General features: G+C 41.8%; 1 protein-coding gene across 2 annotated transcripts in view; it reads right to left on the bottom strand.

The window, feature by feature from the left end:
- ttyh2 (tweety family member 2) overlaps positions 1-27,010 on the bottom strand; it is a 49,372-nt gene that overhangs the window by 4,672 nt on the left and 17,690 nt on the right. For both annotated transcript variants that reach the window (XM_067488753.1, XM_067488754.1), the window contains exons 3-11: positions 25,430-25,541; positions 14,874-15,094; positions 12,721-12,816; positions 6,829-6,901; positions 3,702-3,771; positions 3,536-3,591; positions 733-825; positions 536-628; positions 143-285 (exon numbers count right to left, since the gene is read on the bottom strand). In XM_067488753.1, the coding sequence (XP_067344854.1) occupies positions 143-285; positions 536-628; positions 733-825; positions 3,536-3,591; positions 3,702-3,771; positions 6,829-6,901; positions 12,721-12,816; positions 14,874-15,094; positions 25,430-25,541 (957 nt within the window). The remainder of the gene's footprint in view (positions 1-142; positions 286-535; positions 629-732; positions 826-3,535; positions 3,592-3,701; positions 3,772-6,828; positions 6,902-12,720; positions 12,817-14,873; positions 15,095-25,429; positions 25,542-27,010) is intronic.

Here is a 27,010-nt window from a genome sequence, read left to right as displayed (position 1 = left end):
ATCTGGGCTTGTGCACTTGCACAAAAATAAATACAAAAAAGTCCCACACATGCATGAGCAATATGTGATGCTGCATAGAGATGAGGGCGGGACGAGGAAATGAGGGCACTGAGGCAGGCAGGCAAGCAGAGAACAAACTGACCTGGAGGCAATTTGTCTCCATGCCCTGGGAATGGCACACAGCATGACAGTGAAGGAGCAGGCTGCCAGGATGGAGAAGAGGCAGAGGTAGAGCACACCTTCCACCCCATCGTAGCACACCCCGACCATCGCATCCAGGTATTCCTACGGAGGTCAAAAGGCAATGTAAACAAAAGGACAAATGAGCAGAATAGCTGTTCTTTGAAGTCCCACAAATAACAATTTCTAGAGGCTTTGGTGTTTGTAATTATACTTTCTTCTACATCTGTTTTGTCTTGCTTTTCTCCGCTCTTGGTTCCACTTTCAGTTTTATGCTGAAATCCTGGGTGGCCACTTACTCTCCCATTGACCTAGTTGTGCTGCTGTGGTGCCAATTAGGATGCAGCGCACAAACCTTGTTGAGACCCCTGCAGTCCAGCAGGGCGGTCAGCTGGTGCAAACTGGCCTCTGAGGAGTTGAGCAAACGCTGGATGCCCAGTAGGTCTCTCTGTGGAGAGGTCACCATGTCACCGAAAAGCACTTCAGCTCCTAAAATAATTTGACTGAAAAAGAGCTGCTAAAAGAGTCGTTCGGTGTTTCTGTGTATGATACCTCAGCTGAAGGGAAAAGAGGCACAGCAAACTGGAGCAGACTCTGGATCTGGATCTGCATGGTAGTCAGGGACCTCTGGAAGATGGTCAGAGGCTGCAAACAGGACAGAGAAGAGCATGTAACTGAGTGGTGCAAGATCATGAAATCATAGTTCAAGATTTTACACGCAGCATTGAAAACAAAGGTTCTCCAGGCTGCTTAAGGGAGCTGCTGTAAAACAATGGTGTGTCCTTCCACCAGCTCAAAACAAATGACCGGAAGCTTTTTTTCTCTAAATTCATTTGTCAGATTGTTTAAAGTATGTTAGCAATAAATCGTAATAAGAACGCACAAAAATAAGAAGTGCAAAATGAAACACTAATGTTTTTAGTTTAACCATTGAAATGTCTGTAGTTTAAAGGCTACTTAGCCGATGTATGTAACAGCCTAATAGTAAAATCCTACTTTTAGGTGTTTTAGCGATATAAAAAAACTCAATTCTGGCCCAAAATTACTGCATTTTAACTGTGAATTTGTTACCTTACATTATCTTATTTTAGAATATTATATTACTAAAGTGTGTAGTATGAGTGGGCCACTGCGGCCTTGTAGGTTTTGTTTTCACCAACAGGGGGCAAAACAAGCCTCCACATATCCGGCACACTGTAACAGGTTAATCACATACTAAAAGCCATCAACTGCTCTGTTCCTCTTTTCAAAATTAACATTCAAACATAACCATAAATTAATTAATATGTCACATCTCCAGAGGAAAATGATATCTCCACAGTCACCAAGTCCCACGAGACAATCGTACAGACCCCCTGATCTGTGGCACGATGTTAAATTGGGACAGGATGTGGTCAATTACATCAGCTATCTGTAAATGTAATTGCTTTCCTCCTATCCAACATTATTCCGGCGTCTACGTGACAGCCCATGCTCAAACAGCTCTGTACTGCAGAATGTAATAGCCTGATCACATTTGGCTTTTTCCTTTAGCTTGGGTGAGCTTGTTCTGAGCCAAATAAAGCAAAAATAGGACAAAGAAAGTGGATGGAGGAGGACAGTAAGAGAAGAGGAGGTGACCGTGATAAGAATAGAAAAAGAACTGTGGAAACGAAGTAGAGTCGAAGCAGGGGTGATGCCTGGAGCAATGAAATACAGGGGCACAGAGGGTGGAACTGCAGGGCACTGCTGCAGTTCAGGCTGAGAATACAAGAGGGACAGAGAAACAACAGACAGAAAGCCAAAGAGAGCGAGAGAGAAGTATCTTTGCCGCTGAATGTGAGTGGCTGTATCTGCCAGCGTGCTTGTGAACCTTGCACCTGTTGGGTGTCTGAGCGGCAGAGAAGAGAGCGCTGACTTTGTTTAGCAGGCAGGGTGACAGTTGTCTGCCCTCTGTGGCTGTGCTCTTGTTATCCTTGGGCCATGTCTACGACGGTCAGACAATGAGATCTGAGTTCAGCTGAGCTCACAGAAATTGACTTTACTGCTGATTTATGTCAGCGGTAAAAATCACTGACGTGACCCAAAGCGGCCACTGTTTCTCTGAGGAGGCACCTCCAGGAACTTCAGGGCATTCACCAAATTGCTTCATTTTATTCGGCAATTTTCTCGTGTGTATCACATCACTTTGGCATGTTTTGGCTTGTCGCGTTTGACGGGGAAGCTATGAGGAAGTGCAGGCACGGAGGAAGAACGAAAAATGGTGGTGACAGACCGGGAGTGTTGGAGTGTTCACCGTTTGGAGTTGTGGGGTGAAATTTGAATGTAAATGGGAGAGACAGAGCTGGACCGGGAGAAAGAGTTTGACAAAGATGAGGCTTGAGGAGCGGAGAAATTTAGTCCCCATCGAGCGCTGATTTGGTAAATTACAGGTCAAAAAATGTCTCTGCATTTAAAGTGAGCAAACAGTTGACTGAAATAATGAAAGCTTTCAGACGCCATGGTTGAGGGTTGTCTTAATTGCCTGCAAGATTATTTTCCAACATCTAGTTAGGACCTACTTCTTTGGGTTTGTGTAATCCAGATACGATGTCGATACCTTCCCTAATTACTATATTAAATCGGGTTTTGAAGATGGTCTCATGTAGTATCGTATGTGGCAGTGGGTGTCGGTTGCTACATAAACCTATTATTTTGTTAAAGACACTTTATCAAAGGGCTGTAAGAAATCAGAGGCCTTGTTTCCGGTTGTTACACATCCCTCTGCTGCTGCTCAGCTGAACAAAGAGTGGAATTTGGCCCAAAAACACTGTAGCTTTGAAAGACACTGACTCACTTTGGCTTAGTGGGACTGTTGAGCTCCTTTGTAGGACGACTGTAGGTCATATCCTTATCGGTAGTTACACAGTAGTTACACTGTAAGTATTTGCATTTATCATGTAATTATTTAATAAGTACCCCTTAATTACAAACTACATACACCATAGGTATTTTTATTATTCTCATCTTGTTAGCCCAATATTCCCTTGATAGGTCTTATCAAGTAACAACAATATGTATCCATAGGTACTGTGGAGGTTCACCGTTGTTGTCTGTCGCGGTAGCACCATTGCCTCTGTACTTCCCTCTTCATTCCTTTTCTTTCCTCTTTCATTTCACGGAATCTTTAAAACGCAAGCAGCAATAGCGAAATTGGCACTAATCATGGAGTCACCATACCCACTTTTTAGACAAGTTGACCTTTCATTTCTGAGGGACGCGCACAACCGATGCTCCAAATCAACGCTGGCTATGCGAGGTCACCGCGATGCACATGTGAACGCGTAGCTAAAAGAACTTGGTAGCTCATTCTAAACACTGAACACGTGTGTCTTACCTGCTGGAAGGGGTTGGAAAGAGTCTGGTTGCAGTAAAGGTAGTAGTGCACAATATCTGTAAAAGAACAAACAGGAGATAAAGCTTAATTGCACAATTAGTGTCATGGCTGCAGGTTTATGCTCCATTAATGGAAAATTAGTGAGATTGTTCACGCTGAAGCTCACCAGCACCGATGATACCCTTTGTTTGACTCATGATGTACTTGTCAGGGGACACACAGAAATCACTTGTGCCCTGAAATAAAGCAGGGAATAGAAGACACAGCTGAAGAGAATGGACACTTTCTGAAATAATGAGGTAAAAACTAATTCAGAGAAGGACTGAATCCGTGTCAAATACTAACCACTGCCTCTGACATTAATAGTTCATTAACACTCCTCACTTCTCATAGAAAAAGAAAAAAATGAAATAAGCAAACTGCTCCATTTAATCCACTTGAACACATCTAGACAGTGATACTTTTCGATTCTGTCACTCACAACCACTTTCATTCCAAGAGTGCTAACAAGAAACCTGCTTTACCAAAATAACAAAAGTGAGGAGCTGCCTTTTCCTATGAACTACGCTGTCTGAATGCTAAATTTCCCCCGAGCTCAGGACAAACATGCTGCGTGTAGCTTAACCTTCTCTGGGGGGTACGCTAATGAGCACCACACACAGATGAAATACAGCAAGCGGAGCCAGTTTGTTCGAAACAAGAGGAGCTCTGCAATTCGGGATCAAGTTTGTTTGGATTCCTGAAGGATAAAAAGTGAATCTCAGAGATTTCTGACTACTCGCTATCAGTAATTAAGTAGAGTGTGAGCACCAGGGCACAGATGTAACACACATATTTTGATACCCATTTAGATACACGAGCATCTGCAGTCAGTCGAGCACAAAAATAGCCAACACACACAAAAAATATCGGCAACACACCTGTATCCAGAGCCACACACAAAGATCCACAGGACATAAAAACAAATACGCTGTCACACACCACAGCAGCATGCAGGTACGTCTGACATCATTAGCACACAGCAACCACACTCAGTGTCATGGCAAATCCATTTTCATGGGTTCAATCCTCAGAAACCCGGCGTGGAGGAGGTCGGGGAGAGTTAAGAAAGATTTTAAGAGATTTACAGACAGGTTGGGGCTGTATGTGATGCTGGCACAGGTGCTCTGCTTCCCTTAAACACTCTGAAACCATTAAAACACAGCTGATGCGCAGAGTTGGCCAAAGCTTATAACATCACTTTATTTAAGACCTGCCAGGGACTGATGACCTGTTCAGTGTTTGCTACAGTCTGCAGCCCCTGAACGCTCCCGAATGTCACTACATGAATAAAAAAAAAAAAAAAAAAGACTGCTTGGACTTTTATCATTTGGGTACAAAAAAACAAGTAGTAATTAGGAAGTAGTAAGGCTTAAACTTTTAAAATGATCAAAAACTCTCTCGCTGTAAGTTTCTCAATGGATTGCAATTAAATATGATTTGCAATTCTGGTAAGGCATTAAGCATTTAAGTCATTTATCATGCAAAAACACAGAGAATTCACTAGTTAAACTGGACGTTTTGCTGCTCGTCATTGTTTAATATCTCACTTTAGGCTCTAGGGAATTCAAATATAACAAATAACAGCGAAATAAAGATTCTGCAGCACTACAAAATATTGCTTTTGGCTACATATATGCAGTCTAGGAGTTGTGCAGAGTGAGTCACAAAACAGTGTACACACACACACACACACACACACACAATTTTTTGGTTGAGTGTAAAACAATTCTCACATATGCAGAGGGAAGACACAAATAAACCTGCAAGACTCAAATTAACACATGGTAAGACACAACTAAGAACATACACACAAACACACTGTCTGAGGAGTTCATGATGCTGCAGTTTGCTGCCGCTGCCAATTGAAGGCATGGTGATGTTTGGTCTTAAACAGGCAGAGGGCCCAGTGGATGTCCACCGTACAGTCCCATCAGGGTCAAACTCAGCCAAACACCACGTTACATAACAGGTCACCATATAATAATAATGTTTTTATTAGACAAACTGATGAAAAAAGGTATGATTGTTTACATTTACTGTATATGAAGCCATTTTCAAGTAGAAGAGCAGAGGGAGTTTAGTGTACAACACAAATTATTACAAATATCTCATCTGCAACAGTGGCTGCAACAGTTTGCACTTGTCTTAACACGATTGCTTCCAGTATTTTTGATGATTCCCATGACCAATTTTTGCCCACTAGCCATCAGGATGTAGAAATTTAGTTTCACTGTAATTCAACTGCATGTTGTTTGTTGAAAAGTTGTGTATTGCGAAGCTTGTAGGGTGTTTGGATTGCACAGCAAGCCCCGGGGTTCCTGTGTGATGGCCGTGCTATCGAACGCACCGTGAGAGTGTGGAGCCGATGCTCCTAATGCTCATTATCTTCAACTTAAGTTCACACACAGTAACAATCCCAAACAAACCTGAGAAAAACAGCACTCGTGCCTCAGGCTGGTGAGTCAGCACCACTGCATGTCCACCTCACATTCATTCTTTCAAATACTTCTGTTTTTTTCCCCCCACATTAAATTGCTTCTTCTACTCTCGGACATTCAAATGCTTGCGTGGCTTGAAATGATTCACTTAGTCAGATGATAAGCTTTAAGAGCTGCAATTGGATTCCCGCTGTCCTAATCCCTGACTTTGAATAAAGTTATTCGGGCTTGTGTAATGATGCTGGCAAGGTGGGGGCTTTAGGATTTTGTTCTCTTGCCGGTCTATTTTTGTTGAGGTGTGCTGTTTGATGGCAGAGATCAAAAAGTGCATGAGATGACAGAAAGATAAGATCACAAGAATTTGAGATTCGTTCGTGAAGAGGGGCTGATGCCTTTTGGCTGAGACTGCATGGCTTTAAGGGCTCTTTCCAGCTCACTCACATTTTACAAATAATAACTCAATTAAAGGCCTGAGAGGGTAAAAAGATGCTCGATCTTAACTGAAAAGGCTTGATGCATGTTCACTTTACTGTCATTTTGTAATGGCCGCACATTTTTTAAAATCCACCCAAATACGCATGCAGCTACTGTATGCATGTGCAAGTGAGCGCATGTGCCGCCAGGTACAATCATGCCTTCTCCCCTACACCCACACACCGAATGATATTTTCAGGCGCAGAAGAGTCTGAGTTAAAGCAATTTAACTAAACTAACGACTGTCAGACGTGATAAGTAATGACTGAAGAGCAGTTTTTGCTACAATGAGCCACTGTGCATCTGGGCTGTCGGCGGAGAGGACGTGTAGTAGCTCACCACGGCGGTGGCCAGGCCAGCTCCCAGAGAAGTCCAGCTCAGGACCAGCGTCAGCACCCCGGACACCATCATCCTGCAGGGACACAGAGGGACAGCGAGGTCACGGTGCAGCTCAGTACAATAATCACTGGATCAAATGCAGATTAACTGAAGCCTCTGCAAACAGGATGTGATCGCTTGGTAAAGCTCGGCATTCATCCAAAGAAATAAAACTTGGGATGTTTCCAACTCCAACACATTGGTGATTTACATCACTCTACGGTTAGTTCTTTCCAAATCTTGTTATTCATTATAGGTGGACGCAATTTATTTCTTGAATGACCCCATTAGAATGATTATTAGAGCACTTAAAGTTTGACATTTTCACATGGCCAAAGTTGATAAAGTGAAGAGATTCAGAGCAACATTACCCTTCACTTTAGATATTTCCTGATAACAACACTAGAAGCATTCATTCACCTGATGAAATAAGTACATTATTCAAGCTGTTTTGGCTCTGTTTCACTTTCCGCCAACAGATAAATATCTGGCTGACATTGTTTGACTGGCATTTGGTGCTGGACTGGAGGCAAATATTTTTAATGCTTTTTAATGATGTAAAAAAAAAAAACTGTTCCTGCCTGAAAAGCAGCTCAGATTAGTGGGAATGAACTAAAACCATACATTGTGGGCCAGAAAATCAAACCAAAAGATGGAATAAAGCCCTATAGAACTGAGAAGAACTGCAGAAGTGTGATAATTCTCTGTGGGTTCATCATGCCAAGCAGCTCATTCTGCACACATGCTCATTTGATTCAACGTTAATCTAGAAATTGGAGTTATAGTCACGTAAAGTCTTTTCACAGGGCATTAAGAAGAAACAAAGTGCTGTAAGGTGCAGCACAAAATGTCCAGATATCCAAGAGACAGAGTGCAGTGACGCACATGGAATTATTTTCCCAAAGGATACTGCTATTAAAACGAAACAACACGAGGGGCAGGAGTGCTGATCTCACTGGCCTGTCGTCACCAGAAAAAGCCAGAGGTCATGTTTATTTCTGGGGTATTAGATTCTGCAGCCCCAACATCCACAGCTGCAGCAGCGTGGCTACATGAACTGAGGACCGAGGAGCAGAGCACACCCGCTCCATTGGCTTACAATTAATTACAGCCCCCCTGGGTGGATTCTGAAAATGTGGTTTTGTTCTTCAGAGGGTGCCCTGCCTGATGACCTCATACTATCAGGAAATGACATCAGGGGCATGTGACAGTGGATGGGAAGATTTGAGCTTGTTGTTTTTTCTGCATGCACTCTGCACTCTGTGTGCACACAGTTAGACAGAAGATCAATAGCCATTAAAAGACAAAAGCTGGTGCCATCGCAGATCAGCTCTAATCACCAGAGCTAATAACACGCTTGTGTCAATTTGACCGTTGTGGCACTTTGCAATGCGTCACCAGTGTTTAATTATTATTTGTTTCTGCCCAGGCTCATCTCCAGCCTGTTCCTCTGTCTATTTACACTTCTATTCCTCCCCCCATTCCTGACGCTACAACTATTCCCTTAACCATCACCCACATTTCCTTTCTCTGCCTTGTGCCGTCCTCTTTATCAGTATTTCAGGCTTGCAGACTGTCTCCCTCCGGCTCTTCAACTGACTCACTGAACCCTGACACTTAACGGTTAAGAGATTGCAACGAAGAGCTAGACGTCACAGAGTCCTTATCACGATTCGTCAACTGAAAAACAAAACAGATATACATGTTGCTCTACTTACAGTATCCAACCAAATAAAAAAATATACACCAGTGCCATTTCTGTACCTTGTTTTAACCTATTTGTTTGTCTGGTAATAGCTTATTTGCATGTTTCTGCACACCGTGTATATGGCGGCAGTTCCAAACTTACCCTATAGGTCATGTTTCTCTATAAAAATCAAGGGGATAACAACATGATGGAAGGAATAAGAAGAAAAGCCTGTTACATAAAACAGTTTTTTAAATATTTTTATCACATTCTTTTTTGAAACACTTAATCATTTCACCTTGTCAGGCTTCTATGAACCATTGAAATAAAACCTGAGCAGGGGATAATCCCCTATATCCCCACTAGGGCAACAATGGTAAGTTATGATGAAGGGCACACAAAAGGGTCATACACCAAAAGGAACCGGCTTCACTGGCCTGTGTGTCTGGTAAGCCAAGTCTGTTTGAGTGTGAGATTTGTCAAACCACTCTGACACTGCGGGGCTGGGCAAATCGGAGAGATGCCCTTCGATTGCACCCCCGAGTCCCAGCAGGTCACATGCAAACTAAACAAAACTGCATCCAGCTTTGGGCACTGCTGAACAGAGAAGGGGGGGTGGGGTCCTCCGAGCTACATAGAACAGAAGCAAATCGGGTGTAAACCTGACACAAAGCACATCAAGTGTAAAAGTCATGGAGGCCAATGCGCAGGGCAGAGCATGCCTGCAAAAGCACTCACCAAGGATGAGATCAAGCCACTCTGTAGTAAATCAGTCGGGGACGATTTTTCTTTACTCTCAAATAAAAACATGTGATTTGCTGCTGTAAACTGCTGTTTCTAGCTTATACAAAGAGATGGGAGGTGGTGTCTCTGTCATCATTACAATACCTCAGCTAGTTAAAAGTGTTGTGACCCTTAAAGCAGAAATGCACAGGAGGCAGAGGAGTATACTTCCAGTTAGTTTGTCATTATAATCACATCTATCTCTCAAGTTCTAATTTTGGCTTCTACCTTGTGATTATCATATCAGACACAATTAATGACTGACTTAACCTCGTTATGGTGTGTGTATGTTTTTCACAGATTGTGACTTTGAGGTGCAAAAGTAACGAAAATAACACTCAAAACTCCAACACCTCACTGATCTAATCATTTTCCCTCGTGACTGTCTTATTATTGCCCTCAGTATCACTTTAGAACTGTGTGCAAGTTTAGATTTCTTGGAAGAAAAGTGGCACCACTTCCACTAAATCAATAAACATTAAAAGCAGCCAGCATAACACCCTCAACACGGCTTTGCCGCAGGAGAACAGAGTGGCAAACTGCACTGACCGTGTTTCTTTAGTGCCTAAACCAAACCCTGACCTCTTTGTGCTTAAACCCAAGCATCTTAGCAAATTGTAATCTAGAGTTTTTGACTGTTTGAGTGTAAGAATACCGTCACCCCTGCTGCCATTTTGGTGCCTGGTGCCACAAGAAGTGCAACTTCAACAGTCAGCTGCCTCCCTGTGTGGGGTCACCTTTTAACAAATGGTCCTGTTGTTGAGGACAATGAACCTGCATGGCCGTAAAGGTTAAAGGACACACACACACACACACACACACACACACTCAAAAGACCAGTGCTTGCATCCTGATTCTCTGCTGTGACGAGCCTTGAATTTTTCAGTTTCTAATCGAGGCCACATAAACAAAACCATAAAATAACGTCACCTACGGCACCCAGCGTAGGAAGACGTGAAATGTATTGTCAGTGACAACTTGAAAGACTTTAAAAGCAGTGGCTCATTAAGTTGATTAAAAACTAATTCAGGTGGCATTAGTCCGTCATAAATAAATGAAATATGGCTTGATAAATAAAATAATTTCTGGGAATTTCTTGTTGCCTCGCTGAGATTCCGCCTGGACTAATCTGCTCAGCTTTCATCTTCACTTCCTTCATCTGGTTTCAAACTAAACCTTCTTGTATTAATTACCCCACTTTTATTGAGACCGCAGCTGCAAACGGGAAAAACTAGCTGCCGTAATCAGTTGCTTCAACAGCTCTGTCTTTCTCTGTAAAACAATTTAGTACTTCATACGCACCACTTGCTTCCTCCAGGTAGTAAAAGTCTATTTTTCTTTTCCTTACTTGTAATTTAACTACGTCCCACTATTTGCAATGACTGTGTTTTATAGCGTTTTTTTTATTGCTGTAGGTCTTTGCAGGTCCTTGTTATTTCTGTCACCCAGGGAAATAACTCTCTCCCATCTATAAATTCCCACTGCTTGGGATGAGCACAGACACTTAAAAAAAAAGGGGGCTTATCATGTATTTACATCATGTCATTTCACAGTTCAATTCACCTAATAGAGTCTGTTCAGTGTATGAAGTCATAAAGATGTCAATTTCTGAGATTCCCGCCGCCTCCCCTACATGTTTAAGGTGCTCAAGGCATGAATAGATACAAATTGAAAAAAATCCCATTCCAGAAACAAGCGAATATCAAAAAGAAACTGAAATGAAACCTGTCTGTAGCTACTCCTCCTTTCTCACATGTGGGTGTATCTCCTTGACTACACTCTTACTGTGTGTCATGTTAACTCTGAGCCAGCCAGTTATAAACACCAGGAAAAGTCAGTCGGCCCCCAGAGTGTAATCTGCTCCTGAAAGCCTCCAACCACTTCCACTCTACTGGAAGAGAGCATCCCTTGGGAGGGCAGACACTCTTGACAGTGACTCATCTGGTGTGTGCAAAGGGGTTGGAGGGTGAAGTTGGGGGTGGGTTTGTGGTTGGTAGGCCAAGTCGAGCACAGCTCACACCCCAAACTGACTGATTGAGACAGACAGAGTGACGCTCGGCTGGATGAGTGGAGGCCTGGGTGGATTTCATGCTCTGTGAAAGCTTGGTTACGGCAGAAATGGGAAAAAGCAACAAAAAGATCAACTTTCTAGTAGTATCGGTTGGGGGCTGGGGGCTTGTCTTACTGTAGTCATTAGGAGGAAGTGTGCAGGTATGATATAAATATATACAGAATATTATAGGATGTGCTTGCATTATATCTTTTAATAAATGTTTTGTATAATTGTTTTTGTTCCATAATTCTCTCTTACCAACATCAGCTTCACACACATAAGAGGTCAAATCAATCAAATATTAATCCTAATATTGCCCCAAAATGCTAAGCAACAGGCGACCTGACAAGGCTCCCGAGATACAGGATGCATCTGTTACTGGATGTAATTACTGTCTGAATCCATTTAAAGCAGGTCGAGTGTAGAGCTGGTGGAACGAGCTTCAGGAAGTTATATTGGTGATAACATCAATTGGCTTCGCTCCAATGTCTCCACAGCTCTCCAACCCAATTTGCGGAGCAACGTTATTGCGACGGCAACACTCTGACAAAGTTCAGCCTGCCACTACGTACAGGCAAATGGTAAAATGTAACGGGGCCGTGTTTGTAGAAGAACGTGATCCAGTTTTTAGCTGCCTCATTCACAAGCAATGTCCCAAGGCAACAGATGCAGCTCCTCCCTCACACGCCCTTCGTCCACACCATTTCCTACTCACTTATCCAATTCTGCACCATTTCAAAATATTTCATACCTGTTCATCTCGTCCTCTTAAGCACATATTACATTAAACATTATAATAATGAAAGAACATGGCCTTAACATCTTACAGTAACAGTCTGTTAAACTTTCAGCTGTTCAGATGCAGCTTTTTGTTTTATGCATGATGTAACACAACAACATACAATTTTGGTCAAGTTTTAACCATCAGAATGCAGAAAGAATATGCTGCTCCATTTGGAGGAGTGAGCTTTTTTTTTTTTTTTTTTTACAAAGTGCTGATTGTGTTCTGTGTGGTAACATCTGGACTCTGCAGCAGTTGTTGCAGCAGTAATGTGACATTATAAAAAATAAAAAGTCTTTTGCTCCTATGATGGCTCCCACTTAGCTCTGCTTTACTTAAGTCTGCTAATCTCCCATCCCACCCCCTTTTCTCAAGAATTGTCTTTCCTTCCAGTTGTGTGGGAAAGGAAAATGACGCACAAAAAGACAAAAATGGAACACATTGCTTCTATTCACTGGAAGCATACAAAAAAAAAAAGAAAGAAAAAAAGAAAAAGCTCTTGTCTTTGTAAGTAGCTCACTTTTATAGGGTACGTTATATTAGACTCACGTGGTGAGCAGCCAGCGTGACTGCTTGGCCAGTCCGAGACAGGCCAGCAGGCAGATGATCAGGTCCAGGATGAGGAGCAGCAGGTAGGTGAGCCACCTGCAGGGACAGACAGAGGCACAAAATTAAACTGCTGCTGCTAAATGTCTGTCTTGGCAAAGAGAGAGTTTTAAATGGTAAATCATTGCCCACGACTAGTTAAAAGTAAATGTACTGTTCCTCAGCACCTCACCCACATGCGTTTCCACGGATACCCTACACTGCATGCACCTCGCTTACTTGATCCTCAAGAACCTGACGGATAATGTCTTGGAATTTGACAAGAAAACTCAAGGAAGGTGCTTTGTTTTTGTCACTAGGAGAAATGGAAGTAATGCTTAATTTTACTTTTTTATAAAATTAAATATCCATTCTTTCGACGAGTGTCCCACTTATTTTCAGGCACCTGCATTAGCTGCCGACAGAAGTGTGTGTGAGAGTGTGCGCTTCTGGGTCACAATTTCACACGGAATTAGAAATCCATATATCAAATCGAAATCAATTATTTTAAATTATTGTTGTTCTTCTAATTCCACTTCGGCTCATTTCCATCAGCGTTCATCCACCTCCACTCATCCCTCCTCCACTTTCTGCAGTTTTAATGTCTTTTTTCATCATTTCTTTTACTTCCCACCAGTCTGTCTCCATCTCTACCCCCACCTCTAAAGCTCTCTCTTTATGCTTCCTCCTCTCTTCAGTCGCTCTCCTCTCTCTCTCTTTCTCTCTCTTTCATCCACCTTTCTCTCCCTCACCACCACCTCCTTGCTGTTTCGTCCTCGTTTAACGTTCGGTACAAGAAGCTGGGACATCAACATGTACACGGAGTCTCTTGGGTTATGCTGCCACCTCATTGGTCTCACACAGTCTTAATCCAATTAGTATGAATGCAGCAAAGCGACATGTGGGAATAGGGAAAGTTACATGTATGTTATAATAGAATTTTTGTGCTGGATTGCTTTTCCAAATGTGCTAGGTTTCCCCTCGATTATTAACTAATCTAAACACAGAAGCTGCAAAAAGAGCAAATATCGAGAATCAGAACAGATCACACATTTTTTAGTGTGAAGTAAGTACTTCAGCAAAGCTTTTCTTGCTGAAATAAAAAAAAAAATGTAGGCATAGGACGCTGACAGACATTTTGAGAGAATAAAGAATAAATCAGACGTTAGTTCCGGGTCAAAAGGAATCTGCGACATGACAGACACTGTGAGCCACACCGAAGAGTACACATAATATTATTGGATGGGTACACTGAAGATACGCAGCCAGCACTGAGACAACAGGACTTTAATATGTTCCAATCAAACACATGCAAAAACAAACTACTTGTTGGGCTAAGGCAGGTGTAACAAATCCATTAATAGCCTATAATATTTAGCTATGAGCTCTCAGTCTGCTTCCTCTATTAGTGTGGAGATATGTGGGGTATTGGATCATTGGCAAATCAGAGGAGTCACATTACATATCAATACTAACACATCATCTGTGTGTCTGTTCGCGCTGATACCACAGAAATACAGCGGAGCCTATTTCACTACAAATCTCTAAGCTGATAGGAATACAGCTTTAACACTAATGTGATAAGGTCAATGGTTGATGCAATAATTGCTAATGTTAATGACTTTGTATTCACTCAGACAAGTGGGTGATACACAGATGATGCCACATCATTTCATCAAATCCACTAAATACTGAGTGAGTGATTCAGGTCATAACATGCAAACTACTGAGCACAATTTCCAACTGGCAATGTGCTCAGTGGCCGCACTTTTAAAAGAATTCTGCTTAGTGTCCCGGATCATTGAGAAGATAATGTTTTACTCCAATCTTATTTGAAGATCATTATGTCACAACATGTGTCAATCCTGGCTAATAAAATGTTTCCCTCATGCTTTGTTGTTTTCTCAGTTAGTGTTCTTCAGTCATTTGCATTTCAGAAATGTGTGGGTAAATTTTACATTGCAACACACTTGTTGAAATAAATGCACACATATTCAATGCTACAGTAAACAACATTTGAATTCTTGCCATTTTTCCTGTGGAGCATTACAGACACTGTAAACGAACACAACCCCTGTACTGCACAGGCCTGACACGTGTATTTCTCTGTTCCTCACCTGTAGTACTCTATGGTTGCTGTTTCATCGGCAACGGACGCCAGGTCCACTTTAGCCTCCACCCAGTCAGGCAGGCCGAGTAACTGCTTGATCACATTGTCTGCCATCTGCTGCATGAACTGCAGGGTCTGCACGTAGTCTCCGCGCGTGGCGAAGATCTCGTCCAGCCTTGCGAGGTGCTGGTGAAGGCCACTCCTCATGCTGCCCATGGTGCCAGTCACCTGGGAGGCGGAGAGGGTGCATGAGATGAACGGTATGGCAGAGTTGCAGATAGTGAGCGAGTCTCTACAGTATGAGTCGTACTCTATAGAAAGCAATCAAATTCAATTGGATTCCATAATACACACACAATAACGTGAAACTCAAAATCACTGCCATCAAGAGATGTCATCACTAATGGGTTCTCTGTCTCTCTATATACGCTCTTTCTTTATAATAACTGTCAGCACCCGTTTCCTGCATTTCATAATTGTTTCTGAACAGCTGTGATTTCTTTTTTCACAGAGGGAGAAGATTTCTCAATATATAAGTTTCTGTTGCTTGAAGTGAGGCACTGAACCAGCAGGTCAACTGCTGCTCTGGTCGCATTGTTCAGTGGTTATACTGGAAAAGATATGTAACACATGGCTGTGTGTACCTGTGTGTGGCCAAGCGGTTTTTCCGGGCTCATCAATGCTAAACACAGCATCTGGGCTGTGACCTTCCGTGAGTGTGAATCACCGACAGCGTCTAATGATTTTCATGATTTTATGCATGGATGTGTCCAGCATTCAATCACTCCGTAAGTTACACATTAGATGCAGACGTTCATGGCACCTGTCCTGCTGACTGTGGTGATTATGGCCTTTCCTTTAGCACTTTAGATTGCGGGGGGCCCGGTGGATCAGTGGTAGAGCATTGGGCTGGGATGAAGCGGGTTTGAATCCCGCCACACCCAGCCACCTGAACAAAAGAAGGGACAAGCCAAAAGCCGTTGATCTTTAGCACATCACATTCTCTTTGTCCGTTACTTTGGTTTGTTTACAAATGCAGTCCATTACAAATCAGATTCCCATCAGCCTTAGCTGTGCTTTGTGCCCGTTGCTATTTATAGCAGCAAATGTTTTCATGCCAACATGCATTGAAATTATGACGGTGAACATGGTAAACATTATATCTGCTTGAAGCTACAATGTGCAACTTGGAATCAGTCCCCTCTGCTCTGCTCATGGGCTTCCTCTCCCCGCTCTGAAACGGATTTGCGTTGCTCTTTATCTTCCACTATTCTCTGCACAAGTCCTCCGGCAGCTGCGGTGATGAAATTACAATAAATAGGATGCTACAAAACGTACTAATGAAGCAGAAATTGATGGCCTCCCCTGATTGGTCAAAACGAAGAGCTTTGCTTGAAAGCTATTGGAAACAATAGTGTACAGCATCTGAAGCATATCTTTACAAAAAAAGAAAAATTCTAAAATGTGGCTTACTAGCTTTAAAATCCTCATGTTAGGACTGTGAACATGCTAAAATTAGCTCTGCTCTGCCTAAGAAAAGCTTCACCAAGCTGCTCTTCATATAAATACAATCATTCAACACTCACAATGATTAAATGAACTATTCATGAAATGCACTGATAAATGACAGGTACCACTGAGGAACATTTTGGTAACTGGGTTACCAGGTTTGTTGTCTGGCACAAATCGAAGTGTCCTTGAGCAAGATACTCGACCCCAAATGAGTCGCTCCTGGTGAGTGCAGGTCAGCTGCCTAGCATCTCCCCCATCGGTGTGTGATGGATGGATAAACGAGAAGCAACATAAAGCTCTTTGGGTATTAATAAGGTAGAAAAGTGCAAACCACTCACCATCTTCAAAGCTGCCAGCAGCAAAATGCACCAGTTTAGGGAGAAAAAAAAACAAAGTAAAAATGCTCTGACAGCACAGAATCCTGCTGGTGAAGTGGGTGCCTATGGTCAACTTTATCCTTTTTTTTTTTTTTCTCTTTTCTTGCATGAGAAAGTTTCCCAAAACGTGGACAGAGATGAGATTAGGCCAAACATGAGGCTGGTCTGTGCTGCCAATCAGCACTGGAGCAGAGAGAGGGGACAGCGTGGGAGAGCTGGGATACTGAGTGTGGGTGTCGGTGAAGAGGTCCTTTCTAAGTAAACAGTTCAGCATGGAAAACAGCCAAAACTAGAGTCCAGAGTTGAAATTCTCAGTTTGCTGGTGCTAAGTTTTGTATTCCATGACTGCTGTTATTATTTCTCAGACATTTTGACAAAATCACGCTGCACTAATTAGACCAATTGACTTTTTAAACAGTGTTATCATATAGTGAATGTATTATTCAGAGAGAATTCTAATCCTCTACATCTTTTCCTCTTCAGCCAGCTAGACAGCATTATGCAGTAGGTGTGGAGGGAACATCTCCTGAAGCCGCAACCCATTTCCTTCAGTTTAATTACAATGTGCTTTGCTAGAAGGGAGAAGTTGTTTACTGGGAAAATGGCGTTCACGCAAACATCCTGCTACTTGATAATTAAAAGAAGTAATAAATGCTCTCATTCAGCGCAGGGTACTTTGCATTCACACGAGAGCCGACTCATATTGTTGCTTTGTTTGTCGGAGACAGCGGTTTGGTGGAGCTGCGGGAAGGCGAGGTTGGGTGGAAGTAATTGTTAGAAGTTTGGTTTGCAATTGATGTGTAGCCCACATTTAAAGGCCTATGGTAAAAAGGAGTAACCAAGAGCTTAAACCCCCCCCCACCAAACAAAGGACAAAAAACCCACACAATTGAATGAGTATTGTCTGGTACACCTACAAATCATCAATGTAGTACTTACTTTTACAGGCGTCTTCATCCTTGAACAAGTGAATGAAATTACCTTAGAATCTTGTTAATATGATGCCTTAGAAAATTGTTATTTCAAGTATTTTCAAGAAGAAAAAGTTTTCCTATTGTGTGCTGTGACAATGCAGACAAAAAGGGACAAAAGTCGGATTTATTTGTCTTTTTAACTAAAATAATAAAATGAAAGGTTTTTTATCGCACTTTAGAGCATTTTATGAGGTTCATTTCCATTGCATGATATGTTTTCTCTTCTTAAAAGTAAAACTGACACATAAAAAAAAACAAGTATACACCGATCATTAACGCTGGTGGTCTTTATAAAGTCATGGAGGACATAGGTCACCTTGGCCACACTGAGCGGTCTGCAACTACACAGCAAAATGCAATACGCTGTGTAGGTGGTAGAAGTACACAGACTTAATACTCATGTAAAAGTGCAAGTATTGGTCGAAATTTTACTTGAAGTACAAAAATAAATATACTCTTCTAAATCAAAACAACTCAAATTTTCAATGGCTTAATCCCTGTCATGTGCTCAGAGGTGCCCCGTGCCAAAAGGCCAGGCAGGCAACTGCTTGGGCCCCTGACCAGTAGGGGACTGACAAACGTGACTGTGTGCAAAGTTTGCAACCACACTAGCAGTCTCAGAGCCCCCTAACTGGACCCCCGACTCTCAATCCGTTTGTTTCAGAGTACACAAACTCCTCTAATGAAATAAGGAAAACCAGCTGATGAAAATGAAGAGGAGTTATGACTCTGGGCGCGAAAAAAGAAGAGCAGGAGAACCAAAGTGCTAAGCTAGTGCTAGTGCTAAGTGGAGCAGTGGAGATATTAATGATTGAATATAATAAACTAGGAAACGTCAAATAAATGATGCTAGTAATAGTGGCATTACAGCAGTAATTGTGGTGAAGAGACCACTGGTGTCACAGAAGACACATCTGCATTTATCAATTCATGATATGTTTTTAAATTAAAATCCCACTTTTTTATATTAAAACCAACAGGTGGTGTTAATGATGTGCGGAGTAGTTTGAATATACTTGGTCTCTTATGCTTCCCGTCACGCTAGTGCAGAAAGCGCTCGTCAGCTCTGTCCCAGAGGAAGCCGACACGGCAAAGACGCAGCAGTTCGTCTCCGTCAAGGCTGGTTCTTTGACGTCCTGCACACTCTCTACAAGCCTTCAGGGAATCATTTGCAATACGCTAATCAAAATTGTGTGACTGGTTAGAAGGGGAATCTCCTTATGTTTAAAAACTCTTAGAAGCCAACATTTCTGCACTGACTCTGGGAGTCTGGGGTCATGGGAGGTTTGGACAGCAGCTCTCACATTAAAATAAGTTATGGTGCATAATTCCGTTTAAAATATTTGAAAAATCATTTAACTTTATAAAACACTAAATAATAAAATAAAATCTAAAATATTTTTTTTTAAGGCCACTATTTGAAACTTGTGACTGGCTGCCCCAGTGGCATTATCATAAAAGACACTGTGATAAATACAGACTGCTCCAGCTGCAATTGTGAATTATACGCAAAATAATATTCTAAATGAGTAAAAATTTAAAATAAATAAATCAAGCCGCTGACATTCACAAGCATTTCCACAAGCCTGTGCTGCTCTGTGCTTATTGATGCAGCTCCCTCCTTAGACTGAGCAGAAGAAACTGCAGATGAGAAATGAAGGCATGTATCTGGTCCTTGCCTCCTGTGTGAAAATCTTATCTCAAACGCCGGGGGAGACAGCCAATCCGCCTAATCTCTGCTTCGCCTCGGTCTGATCCTCACTGTGTAAGTGATCCGCACCGATCAAGAAGATACGATTCCCAGTCCCAGTCTTTTTTTGGTCTTTATCTCAGTCTAGCATTTTAGGGCACAAAGAAGCGTTCTCTGCGTTCACATATTTCCAAAACAAAGAAATCGCAGTAGAGTGTGTGCGTGGAACAAAAGCTATTTTACACTGGGATATTCATTCCTGCATGCTGGAGGGTGATAGCAAACAAAAAAGCAGAAGAACAAAAATGGCTTAACTGACAAATGACAAGTGGCCTTGGGTTGAAAAAATTACAACGTGCCGTCAGAAACCAAATGTAAATCCTTGCTTAAGGTAAGGTTAGAACATAAAGCCCACTGGGCCTTATGTAAAGGTTCTCATATGCATGTTTTGAGGCCCCTTAGCAGCGTTAATAGTGGTGGTATGGTTACATAGTCTCACGGCGTTTCATTTGCCTCATACTCCCCAATTACACATTTATGACTTTTATCTTTAACCAAGCATTAAAATTCATCAATAAAACCAATCGTTTCACAAAAATAACGTTGTGGCATCATACATGCAAAGATTATGAATTTCTAATGATAATTCATTTTTTTCAACGACTGAATATAGGCTCTTTGTTAAAGCGTCTGCATGCGTGTCTTGCCCCCAACACTACAATCCTCCCTCTCAGACTCCACACAACATAAATTCCTCTTCCTTCACTAGATTTGGATCACTAGCTTTAAGCCTGCTGGGACTGGTACACGACCTCAGAGGAAGTGATGCTTCAGAGCAGACGGAGAGCACGAAGCAGAGGGAGGCAGAGCATTTTTAATTTATGACACAAACATCCCAGATAATGTCAGCCTCTAAACTGGAACAGAAAATTGTTTGCCAAAGATTGATGGGAATCAGACACCAGATTAAAAGGGATCAACTTCTGCATCATGGATCTTTTGCTGCATTCTGTGGTTTCTTTTTAATAAGCATCATTTGAACAAAACACTTGCCTATTACAACTACTGACTTCTCAGACTATAAAATAATCTGCATTCATTTTAGCTGCTGCACTTCAACTACATCCTGTCCCGTAATTGCTTTATACTGTAACTACAACAAACTGTGCATAAAAAAATGGCTAAAATACAGGACCGAACTTTATTTATGCTGTAACATACTGTTCCTGTTTGATAGTGGAGAGACATCATTCAATTAAAGTTGAATGTAGCAGCTCGAGCGTGAAATGGAACATGCATCTGAAGTGCCTCGGCAGTTCGGTCACCTCAAAGATAGAGACCATCTTCACTTCGCTGTGTAAAGAAGCTCACCGCGTCTCATTAAAATTACATTCTCACGCAGCTCCATTTCTCCTCTCAGACCCCTGACCACTACAGAGCTCAGGAGACACTGTCCTTCAGAGGGAACTGCAGGTGTTTCGGGGTTTGCTGGTGAGACACTGAGCACGCAATAAATCAAAGCTTTTGAAAAACCAACAGCCCACACAGACCACAAGACTGTTGAGCGAAATGAAGCACAGTGACTCTTCTAAATGGTATTGTGATACTCAAGCACATAAGAGCAGTTCAACAGCCCTGTGATGTATGAACATCTGCAGTTAAGAGAGCAAGCGTTCACACAGATGAGGGGCTGAGCAGGAAGTGACTAAGCTATGGGAGATGTGTCCTCTGGTCCTTTAACAAAGCAGCCATGCGAGTGTTAGGAAGTCAGCAAAAGTGTCCTAAAGGGAAATACAGTGTAGCCACCAGCACAAAAAAAAAAAATAAAAATCCAGATGTGCAGCCGGACACAGCACCTGTTGGAGGAGTTCTTTACACACATTATATGTTGTAGAACAATCAAAAGATAGTGACTCTTCTCTTGGAACATAACACATGACCAGACTTCTAGTAAAGCAATGAAGAGAACGATGCCATGACCTCCTCCCTGTATTATAGCTGTGCAGCTGATGGGAGGAGTCAAATCAATGTTCAGTCACTTAACCTGTACTGGTTCGCGGAGGCACCAGGCTGTGCAGAGCAGCACAGACGTCGACTTTCACACGTATCTTCAGTTCTTTTTCAATGTTCCCGAGACACTGTATCACCCGAATGAGCTCCTGTTTCTTCTTTATGACTTTACTCTCTTCTTCTCTCTTCTACTCTCTTCTCTTGACTTTATGACATTTTGTCACGTCACAACCACAAATGTAAATGTATTTTATTGGGATTTTATGTGACAGACCAAAACAAAGTGGCGCATAAATGAGAAGTGGAAGGAAAATGATAAATGGTTTTTACAAATAAATACCTTAAAAGTGTGGTTTGCGTTTGTACTCAGCCCTCCTGAGTCAATACTTTGTAAAACCACCTTTTACTACAATTATAGATGCAAATGTTTTGGGTTAAGTCTTTTGCAGACTCAGGTTTTCTTCTAAGATTTTCCTGTTTTTTGGCTCATTCCATCTTCCCCTGAACTCTGACCAGCTTCCCTGTCCCTGCTGAAGAAAAGCATCCCACCAACATGATGCTGCCACCACCATGTTTCACGGTGGGGATGATGTGTTCAGGGTGATGTGCAGTGTTAGGTTTCAGCCACACATAGCATTTTGCATTTAGGCCAAAAAGTAAAATTTTGGTCTCATCTGACCAGAGCACCTTCTTCCACATGTTTGCTGTGTCCCCCACATGGCTTGTGTGGCTTTCTTTCAACAATGGCTTTCTTCTTGCCACTCTTCCATAAAGGCCAGATTTGTGGTATCAGAGTAAAGGGGAATGCAAATCCACGCCACATTTTTCAGATATTATTTGTAAAACATTTTCCTTTTACTTCACAAATATGCGCCACTTTGTGTTGGTCTGTCACATTAAATCCCAATGAAATATATTTATGTTTGTGGTGGTAACATGAAAAAATGTGGAAAAGTTAAAGGCACTGTATAGAGAAATCTAATGCCAGGGTTTGCCCCAGGGTCTTCTCTTATTCAGACATGAGTGGAATACCTCCACAAAGATGCATCCAGAGGACAGTCAAACAAATAACTTCACAATATTCAGACTCATAACCCAGTCTTTGTGCATAAATACAGACGGCCTTTGAAAGAAAGACTCATCCTTTGGGTCATGAATATAGGTAACACTTAAACCTGAATGGAATCAAATAAATCCAAACAGAAGAGCTTAATCATCAGACTCTGGTTCTTCTTTTCAACACTGCAGCAAAAAAAAACCCCAAAACAAAACACACCAAAAAAAAACTGAAACACACAGCAGCAGTGTCAGCTCACACTGAGGGCATCTGAACTCCGTCTGGGAAACTCTCTGTGTTTCTGTGCGAGTCCCCTCTAACTCCACAGCCAAGCAGGGTAAGTATCAGATACATCAGGCAAGTCTTAACAACAATTATCTTTTCACTTCTTTCCCAGGACTGGGACCAAAAAAACATTACTTTTTTTTTTTTTTTTTTAATCCAAATAATTTCCTTGTATGACAAGCAGTTGGTGTGGAAATATGCAGGGCTGTAATTATGTAGTACGTCAACTTCCAAACCCTGTTTGGGCTCAGGCCAAATGCTCAGTGACTGAACCAGACATCAACCCAGTCCACCGAGTGACTGGTGGCTGCCAAAGCCTCTCACAACGCCCGTCTCCCAACAATAGAGTTATTATTAGTGTAGAAAATGCTTCAAATGTCACATCAGTCCCATTTCAGCACAGAAAAAAAAGCATCCTGGCTGGCTGATTTCCACTTCTCCTGTTTTTTTTCTTTTTTCTTTTTGCTTCTCTGTTTTGAAACTAATGTCGTTAAATTGCACATCTCACCAACAACGTGTGTGTCTGTTTGCGTTCATAGACACATCATAAGCATATATTCTAGACTGTTACTAATCAAGGTCTCAACAGTAGCCGAGAAAAACAGCTTCTGCTAATAATGAGCCTGACTTCCTTCCTTTCCTCTTTAACACACCGGGTCTTTAGACGCTAACTCGCTTCTGAACTCACTTGGAGCCACGCTAAAAGGCATTTGTGCGAGCCAAAGGGCAGTGAGGCCTTCATTGTCAGTGATTTCAATACCGATTTCAATACTGACTCTGTCAATCAGACGGGCCAGCATTGCTCCTTGTTCTTCCCCATCAAAAGGCTTTGTCTCCTAAGCTCATGGTTGATTAGGTGGGGGGAGATTGGAAGCTGTATGTGTGGCACACTGGGCTCTTTGTCCTTTGTACTAGACTCCTTAACAGTCTATAGTTGCATGCAGGGGACTCAGCCATGCACACGCACACGCACACACACACACACGGACACACTCATACCGCAGAGGATGCTGAAATAAATGCCACCATGTCCAATTTTGTGTTTGCACAAGTTTACAGAGGGCCAGAGGAACACATTGACAAGTTTAAACATGAGCTCTGTGTTAGATGAATTCTTTTAATCCCACCTATCTACAGCAGCTTAACTCATCTTCCAACATCAGTCATAATATGGTTCTTACATGTCCCCAGTCTAAATTATTTATAAAGTGCATAAACCAGAACCAGACGGCTGAGAACTGCTCTCCAATGAAACCCAAGATCATTTTCACTCATCGTCAGTGTGAGAAGTCCAAACATGCTGCAAAGTAGTGCTGCAGAGAGTGAGCTTTGGGGTTTATACTCTCCAAGCGAAGTGTTTATTACTGAGATGATGTTGAGTCTCTGCACTGAGCGGCTCACACACCACCACCACACTAATCTCCATTAACACAAATGGAGACTTAATCCCTGCTCTTTAACAGCAACTCACCCAGGACCTCTGCTTGTGCCCTTGGATCACCGCTGGTCACAAACAACCAAGGAAGGAATCCTCATGTCATTGAAGAAAAATGACATGATTTCCTAATAAATTTTAAGTTTTCAACAACTTCACACTTCCATTTCAGTTGCCATTGCGTGTGGTTTCGCAACACAGAGGCATAAATCAATCGCAAAAGGTGCATTAAAAAAGTTTTTTTTCCATGCTAAACAATAGACGTGTTCCAGCTGCCTTCACAGAGAAAGTGAGTGAAAAATGTGTGTGTTTGTGTGTGCATGCAAAACACATGTATATGCACTGCCAAGATGAAAAAGGCTTATTTACAATTTTGTGCAATGCTTATTATGCTTATTATTTATAGCTTGTTTGCATTGAATAATATAGAATAAGAGGAACTTCTAAAAAATCGGAACATTACCTAAAAGAAATAAATTCCATTCCATTCCATTATTTTCCGGTGGGTATCAGCCCTAATAGTCAAAACATCCACAGCATGAATATTAAGCTTTCATAGAAATGTTCAGCCAGTGTTTGGGTTTATTTAACTGTAGGCTCATGTCAGTCCACAAAAGGGTATCAGAAAGGCCCTGTCCGTATTGTAAAACTTAAAATAGTGAGTGATATTTAAATGTCTCTGTGATGTTTCTGAGATGGGAAGTGAGGCCGACAAAAATAGAAGATGATTATCCAGACTGAGCTGAAGTGAGCTCAAAATGAGTGAGACCACACAGGACAATTCTTTGTTCCTGCCGTGGCCACAGCAGCTGGGAGCAGGCAGAGCAGGGTGGGTGAGAGTGTGTGTGTGTGTGTGAGAGTTGTCTATCTGGAAGGGAAGAGTTTTTGTGTTGGGAGACTGTCAATTTGTGTGTAGTGGTAGAAGCTATAAAAAGAGCATAAAAAGCATTTAAAGGCGTCCTAAATTGAGTCCTCTGGGTTTTCCTCCTCTCCTGCGTTTTTGTTTGTGCATGTCTGTGTGTGTGTACACAACACTTCTGAAGCCTTCACTCAGAGCTTTTTGTTTCCGTCTGAGTCTTTCATCTCGACTAAAAACGATGTCACTCAGTTTATACAGAGACATTATGAGATATATATGTGTGTGTGTGTGTGTGTCGACGTGTGTGTGTGTAGGACATATTCATTGTGTGACACTGATGGGAAGAGGTCTGTGTTTTACTTACCAGACTGTCCACACCACCCAGCGTGTGATTGGCATTGTAGAGGGAGTAGGTCAACTGGTACACGCCATCATTGGTCTCACTGTTGCCATAGAAACCCACACCCACTGCGATGCTGGAAAGAGAGGAGGCAAGAAGGGATAGGTAAGTCTTTGATACATTAATGAGAGGAGCCGAGAAAAACACTGCCACTGCGTGGCTTGTGAATCTTGTGTGTCCAAGGCGATGTCCTTTTCAGTCACTGAATTCAAAGTTGGTCAGCTTCAAAGACATTTTTAGAACCCATGCTGCATTTAAAAATGAATGCATGCTGCAGTATAAATGTATTACCTACAGAATTAGTGTGGTGCCAGAGAGAACAGCAACAACAACTTTTTATGAATATTTCATGCCTTCTTTTTCACCCTGGCCTTTGAGCATTTATCGTAGAGCAGAGTCATCAGTTTCCCCATTAACCGCGAGCTTCGCAGAAAACTAAGAGATAATGAAGCTATTTGGGACAAGTCCTGAAAGGAGACAGAAAGGTTATAGCATATTTTGTCTATTTAGTAGATGAATGTGTGTGTAAGCATAATCATTGAGTCAACGTGATTGACAGCGAGTTGGACAGGCAAAGTTGTCGTGTGTGTCTTGGGAGAGCAGCATGGAAACTCCATGGAGAGTTCAGGTTGTGGGAGACATATTACATAAATTATGGGAAGATAAGTAACTGAAATTGTGTTCTAACCTACTTTTGATTGACATGTACATGCACGTATGTAAACCTCATAAAAGAGTCGTGGAGCTGCATGAAGCTGTCTGGATTTCTGTTAATTTATGTAAACAACACTCTGAACCAGAAATTATACAATAGAGGGTTTTGGGAATGAATATGCATAATTTGAATTCATTTTGCATATTCAGTCATCCAAGGATTTCGTTTGTTCAGCTGGAGCATCAGCACAAATAAAACTGACACCAACATAAACACATACACCCTTAAGTAGCCTTTCAGAGCTTAGCTTTTCTCTACAGTGCTGCTGTGATGGGATGTGAAAGCTTCTACGCAATATTTCTATACATTCACCCAAAAAGTAGATCTGATGTAGCAACATAATGCCTAATATCACATACAGTATTTATTATTGTTTTCATTATTACATTTATTTATTTATGTATTTATTATTACAGTATTTATTCATTATTAGTATCTTGCAGAGACAATTACATCCATGGTATTTAAACGGTTCAGCAAGGTCCCACCCAAAACTCAATGCAGTAAAATATCCACAGCATTTTATTTGAAATAAGGGAAGCCTCTGCTAGTACCAGGGAGAATGACAGCACTCTTTGTGACGTGAACGTTAACTTTGAGGGAAACGAGACACTAAATGAAACGACACACTTCAAACACCATGCATGCAGAAGATAGAAAGACAGTCCACACAAGGAAATAACACACACTATTTGCATGCTGAAGATTGGGTTGGTTGACATATTTTAATAATCTTTTTGGGGTTTTGCTCATTTCAATGCACAGTTGGAGGTTTGCCCACTTTCTCCCCCTTACCTGTTACTTTTGCCACCTTTTTTAATAATGCATCC

Source organism: Channa argus, chromosome 20 (genome assembly GCF_033026475.1).
Source record: "Channa argus isolate prfri chromosome 20, Channa argus male v1.0, whole genome shotgun sequence".
In the NCBI taxonomy this organism is placed as follows: domain Eukaryota; kingdom Metazoa; phylum Chordata; class Actinopteri; order Anabantiformes; family Channidae; genus Channa; species Channa argus.
This window is presented reverse-complemented; position numbering and strand designations above follow the sequence as displayed.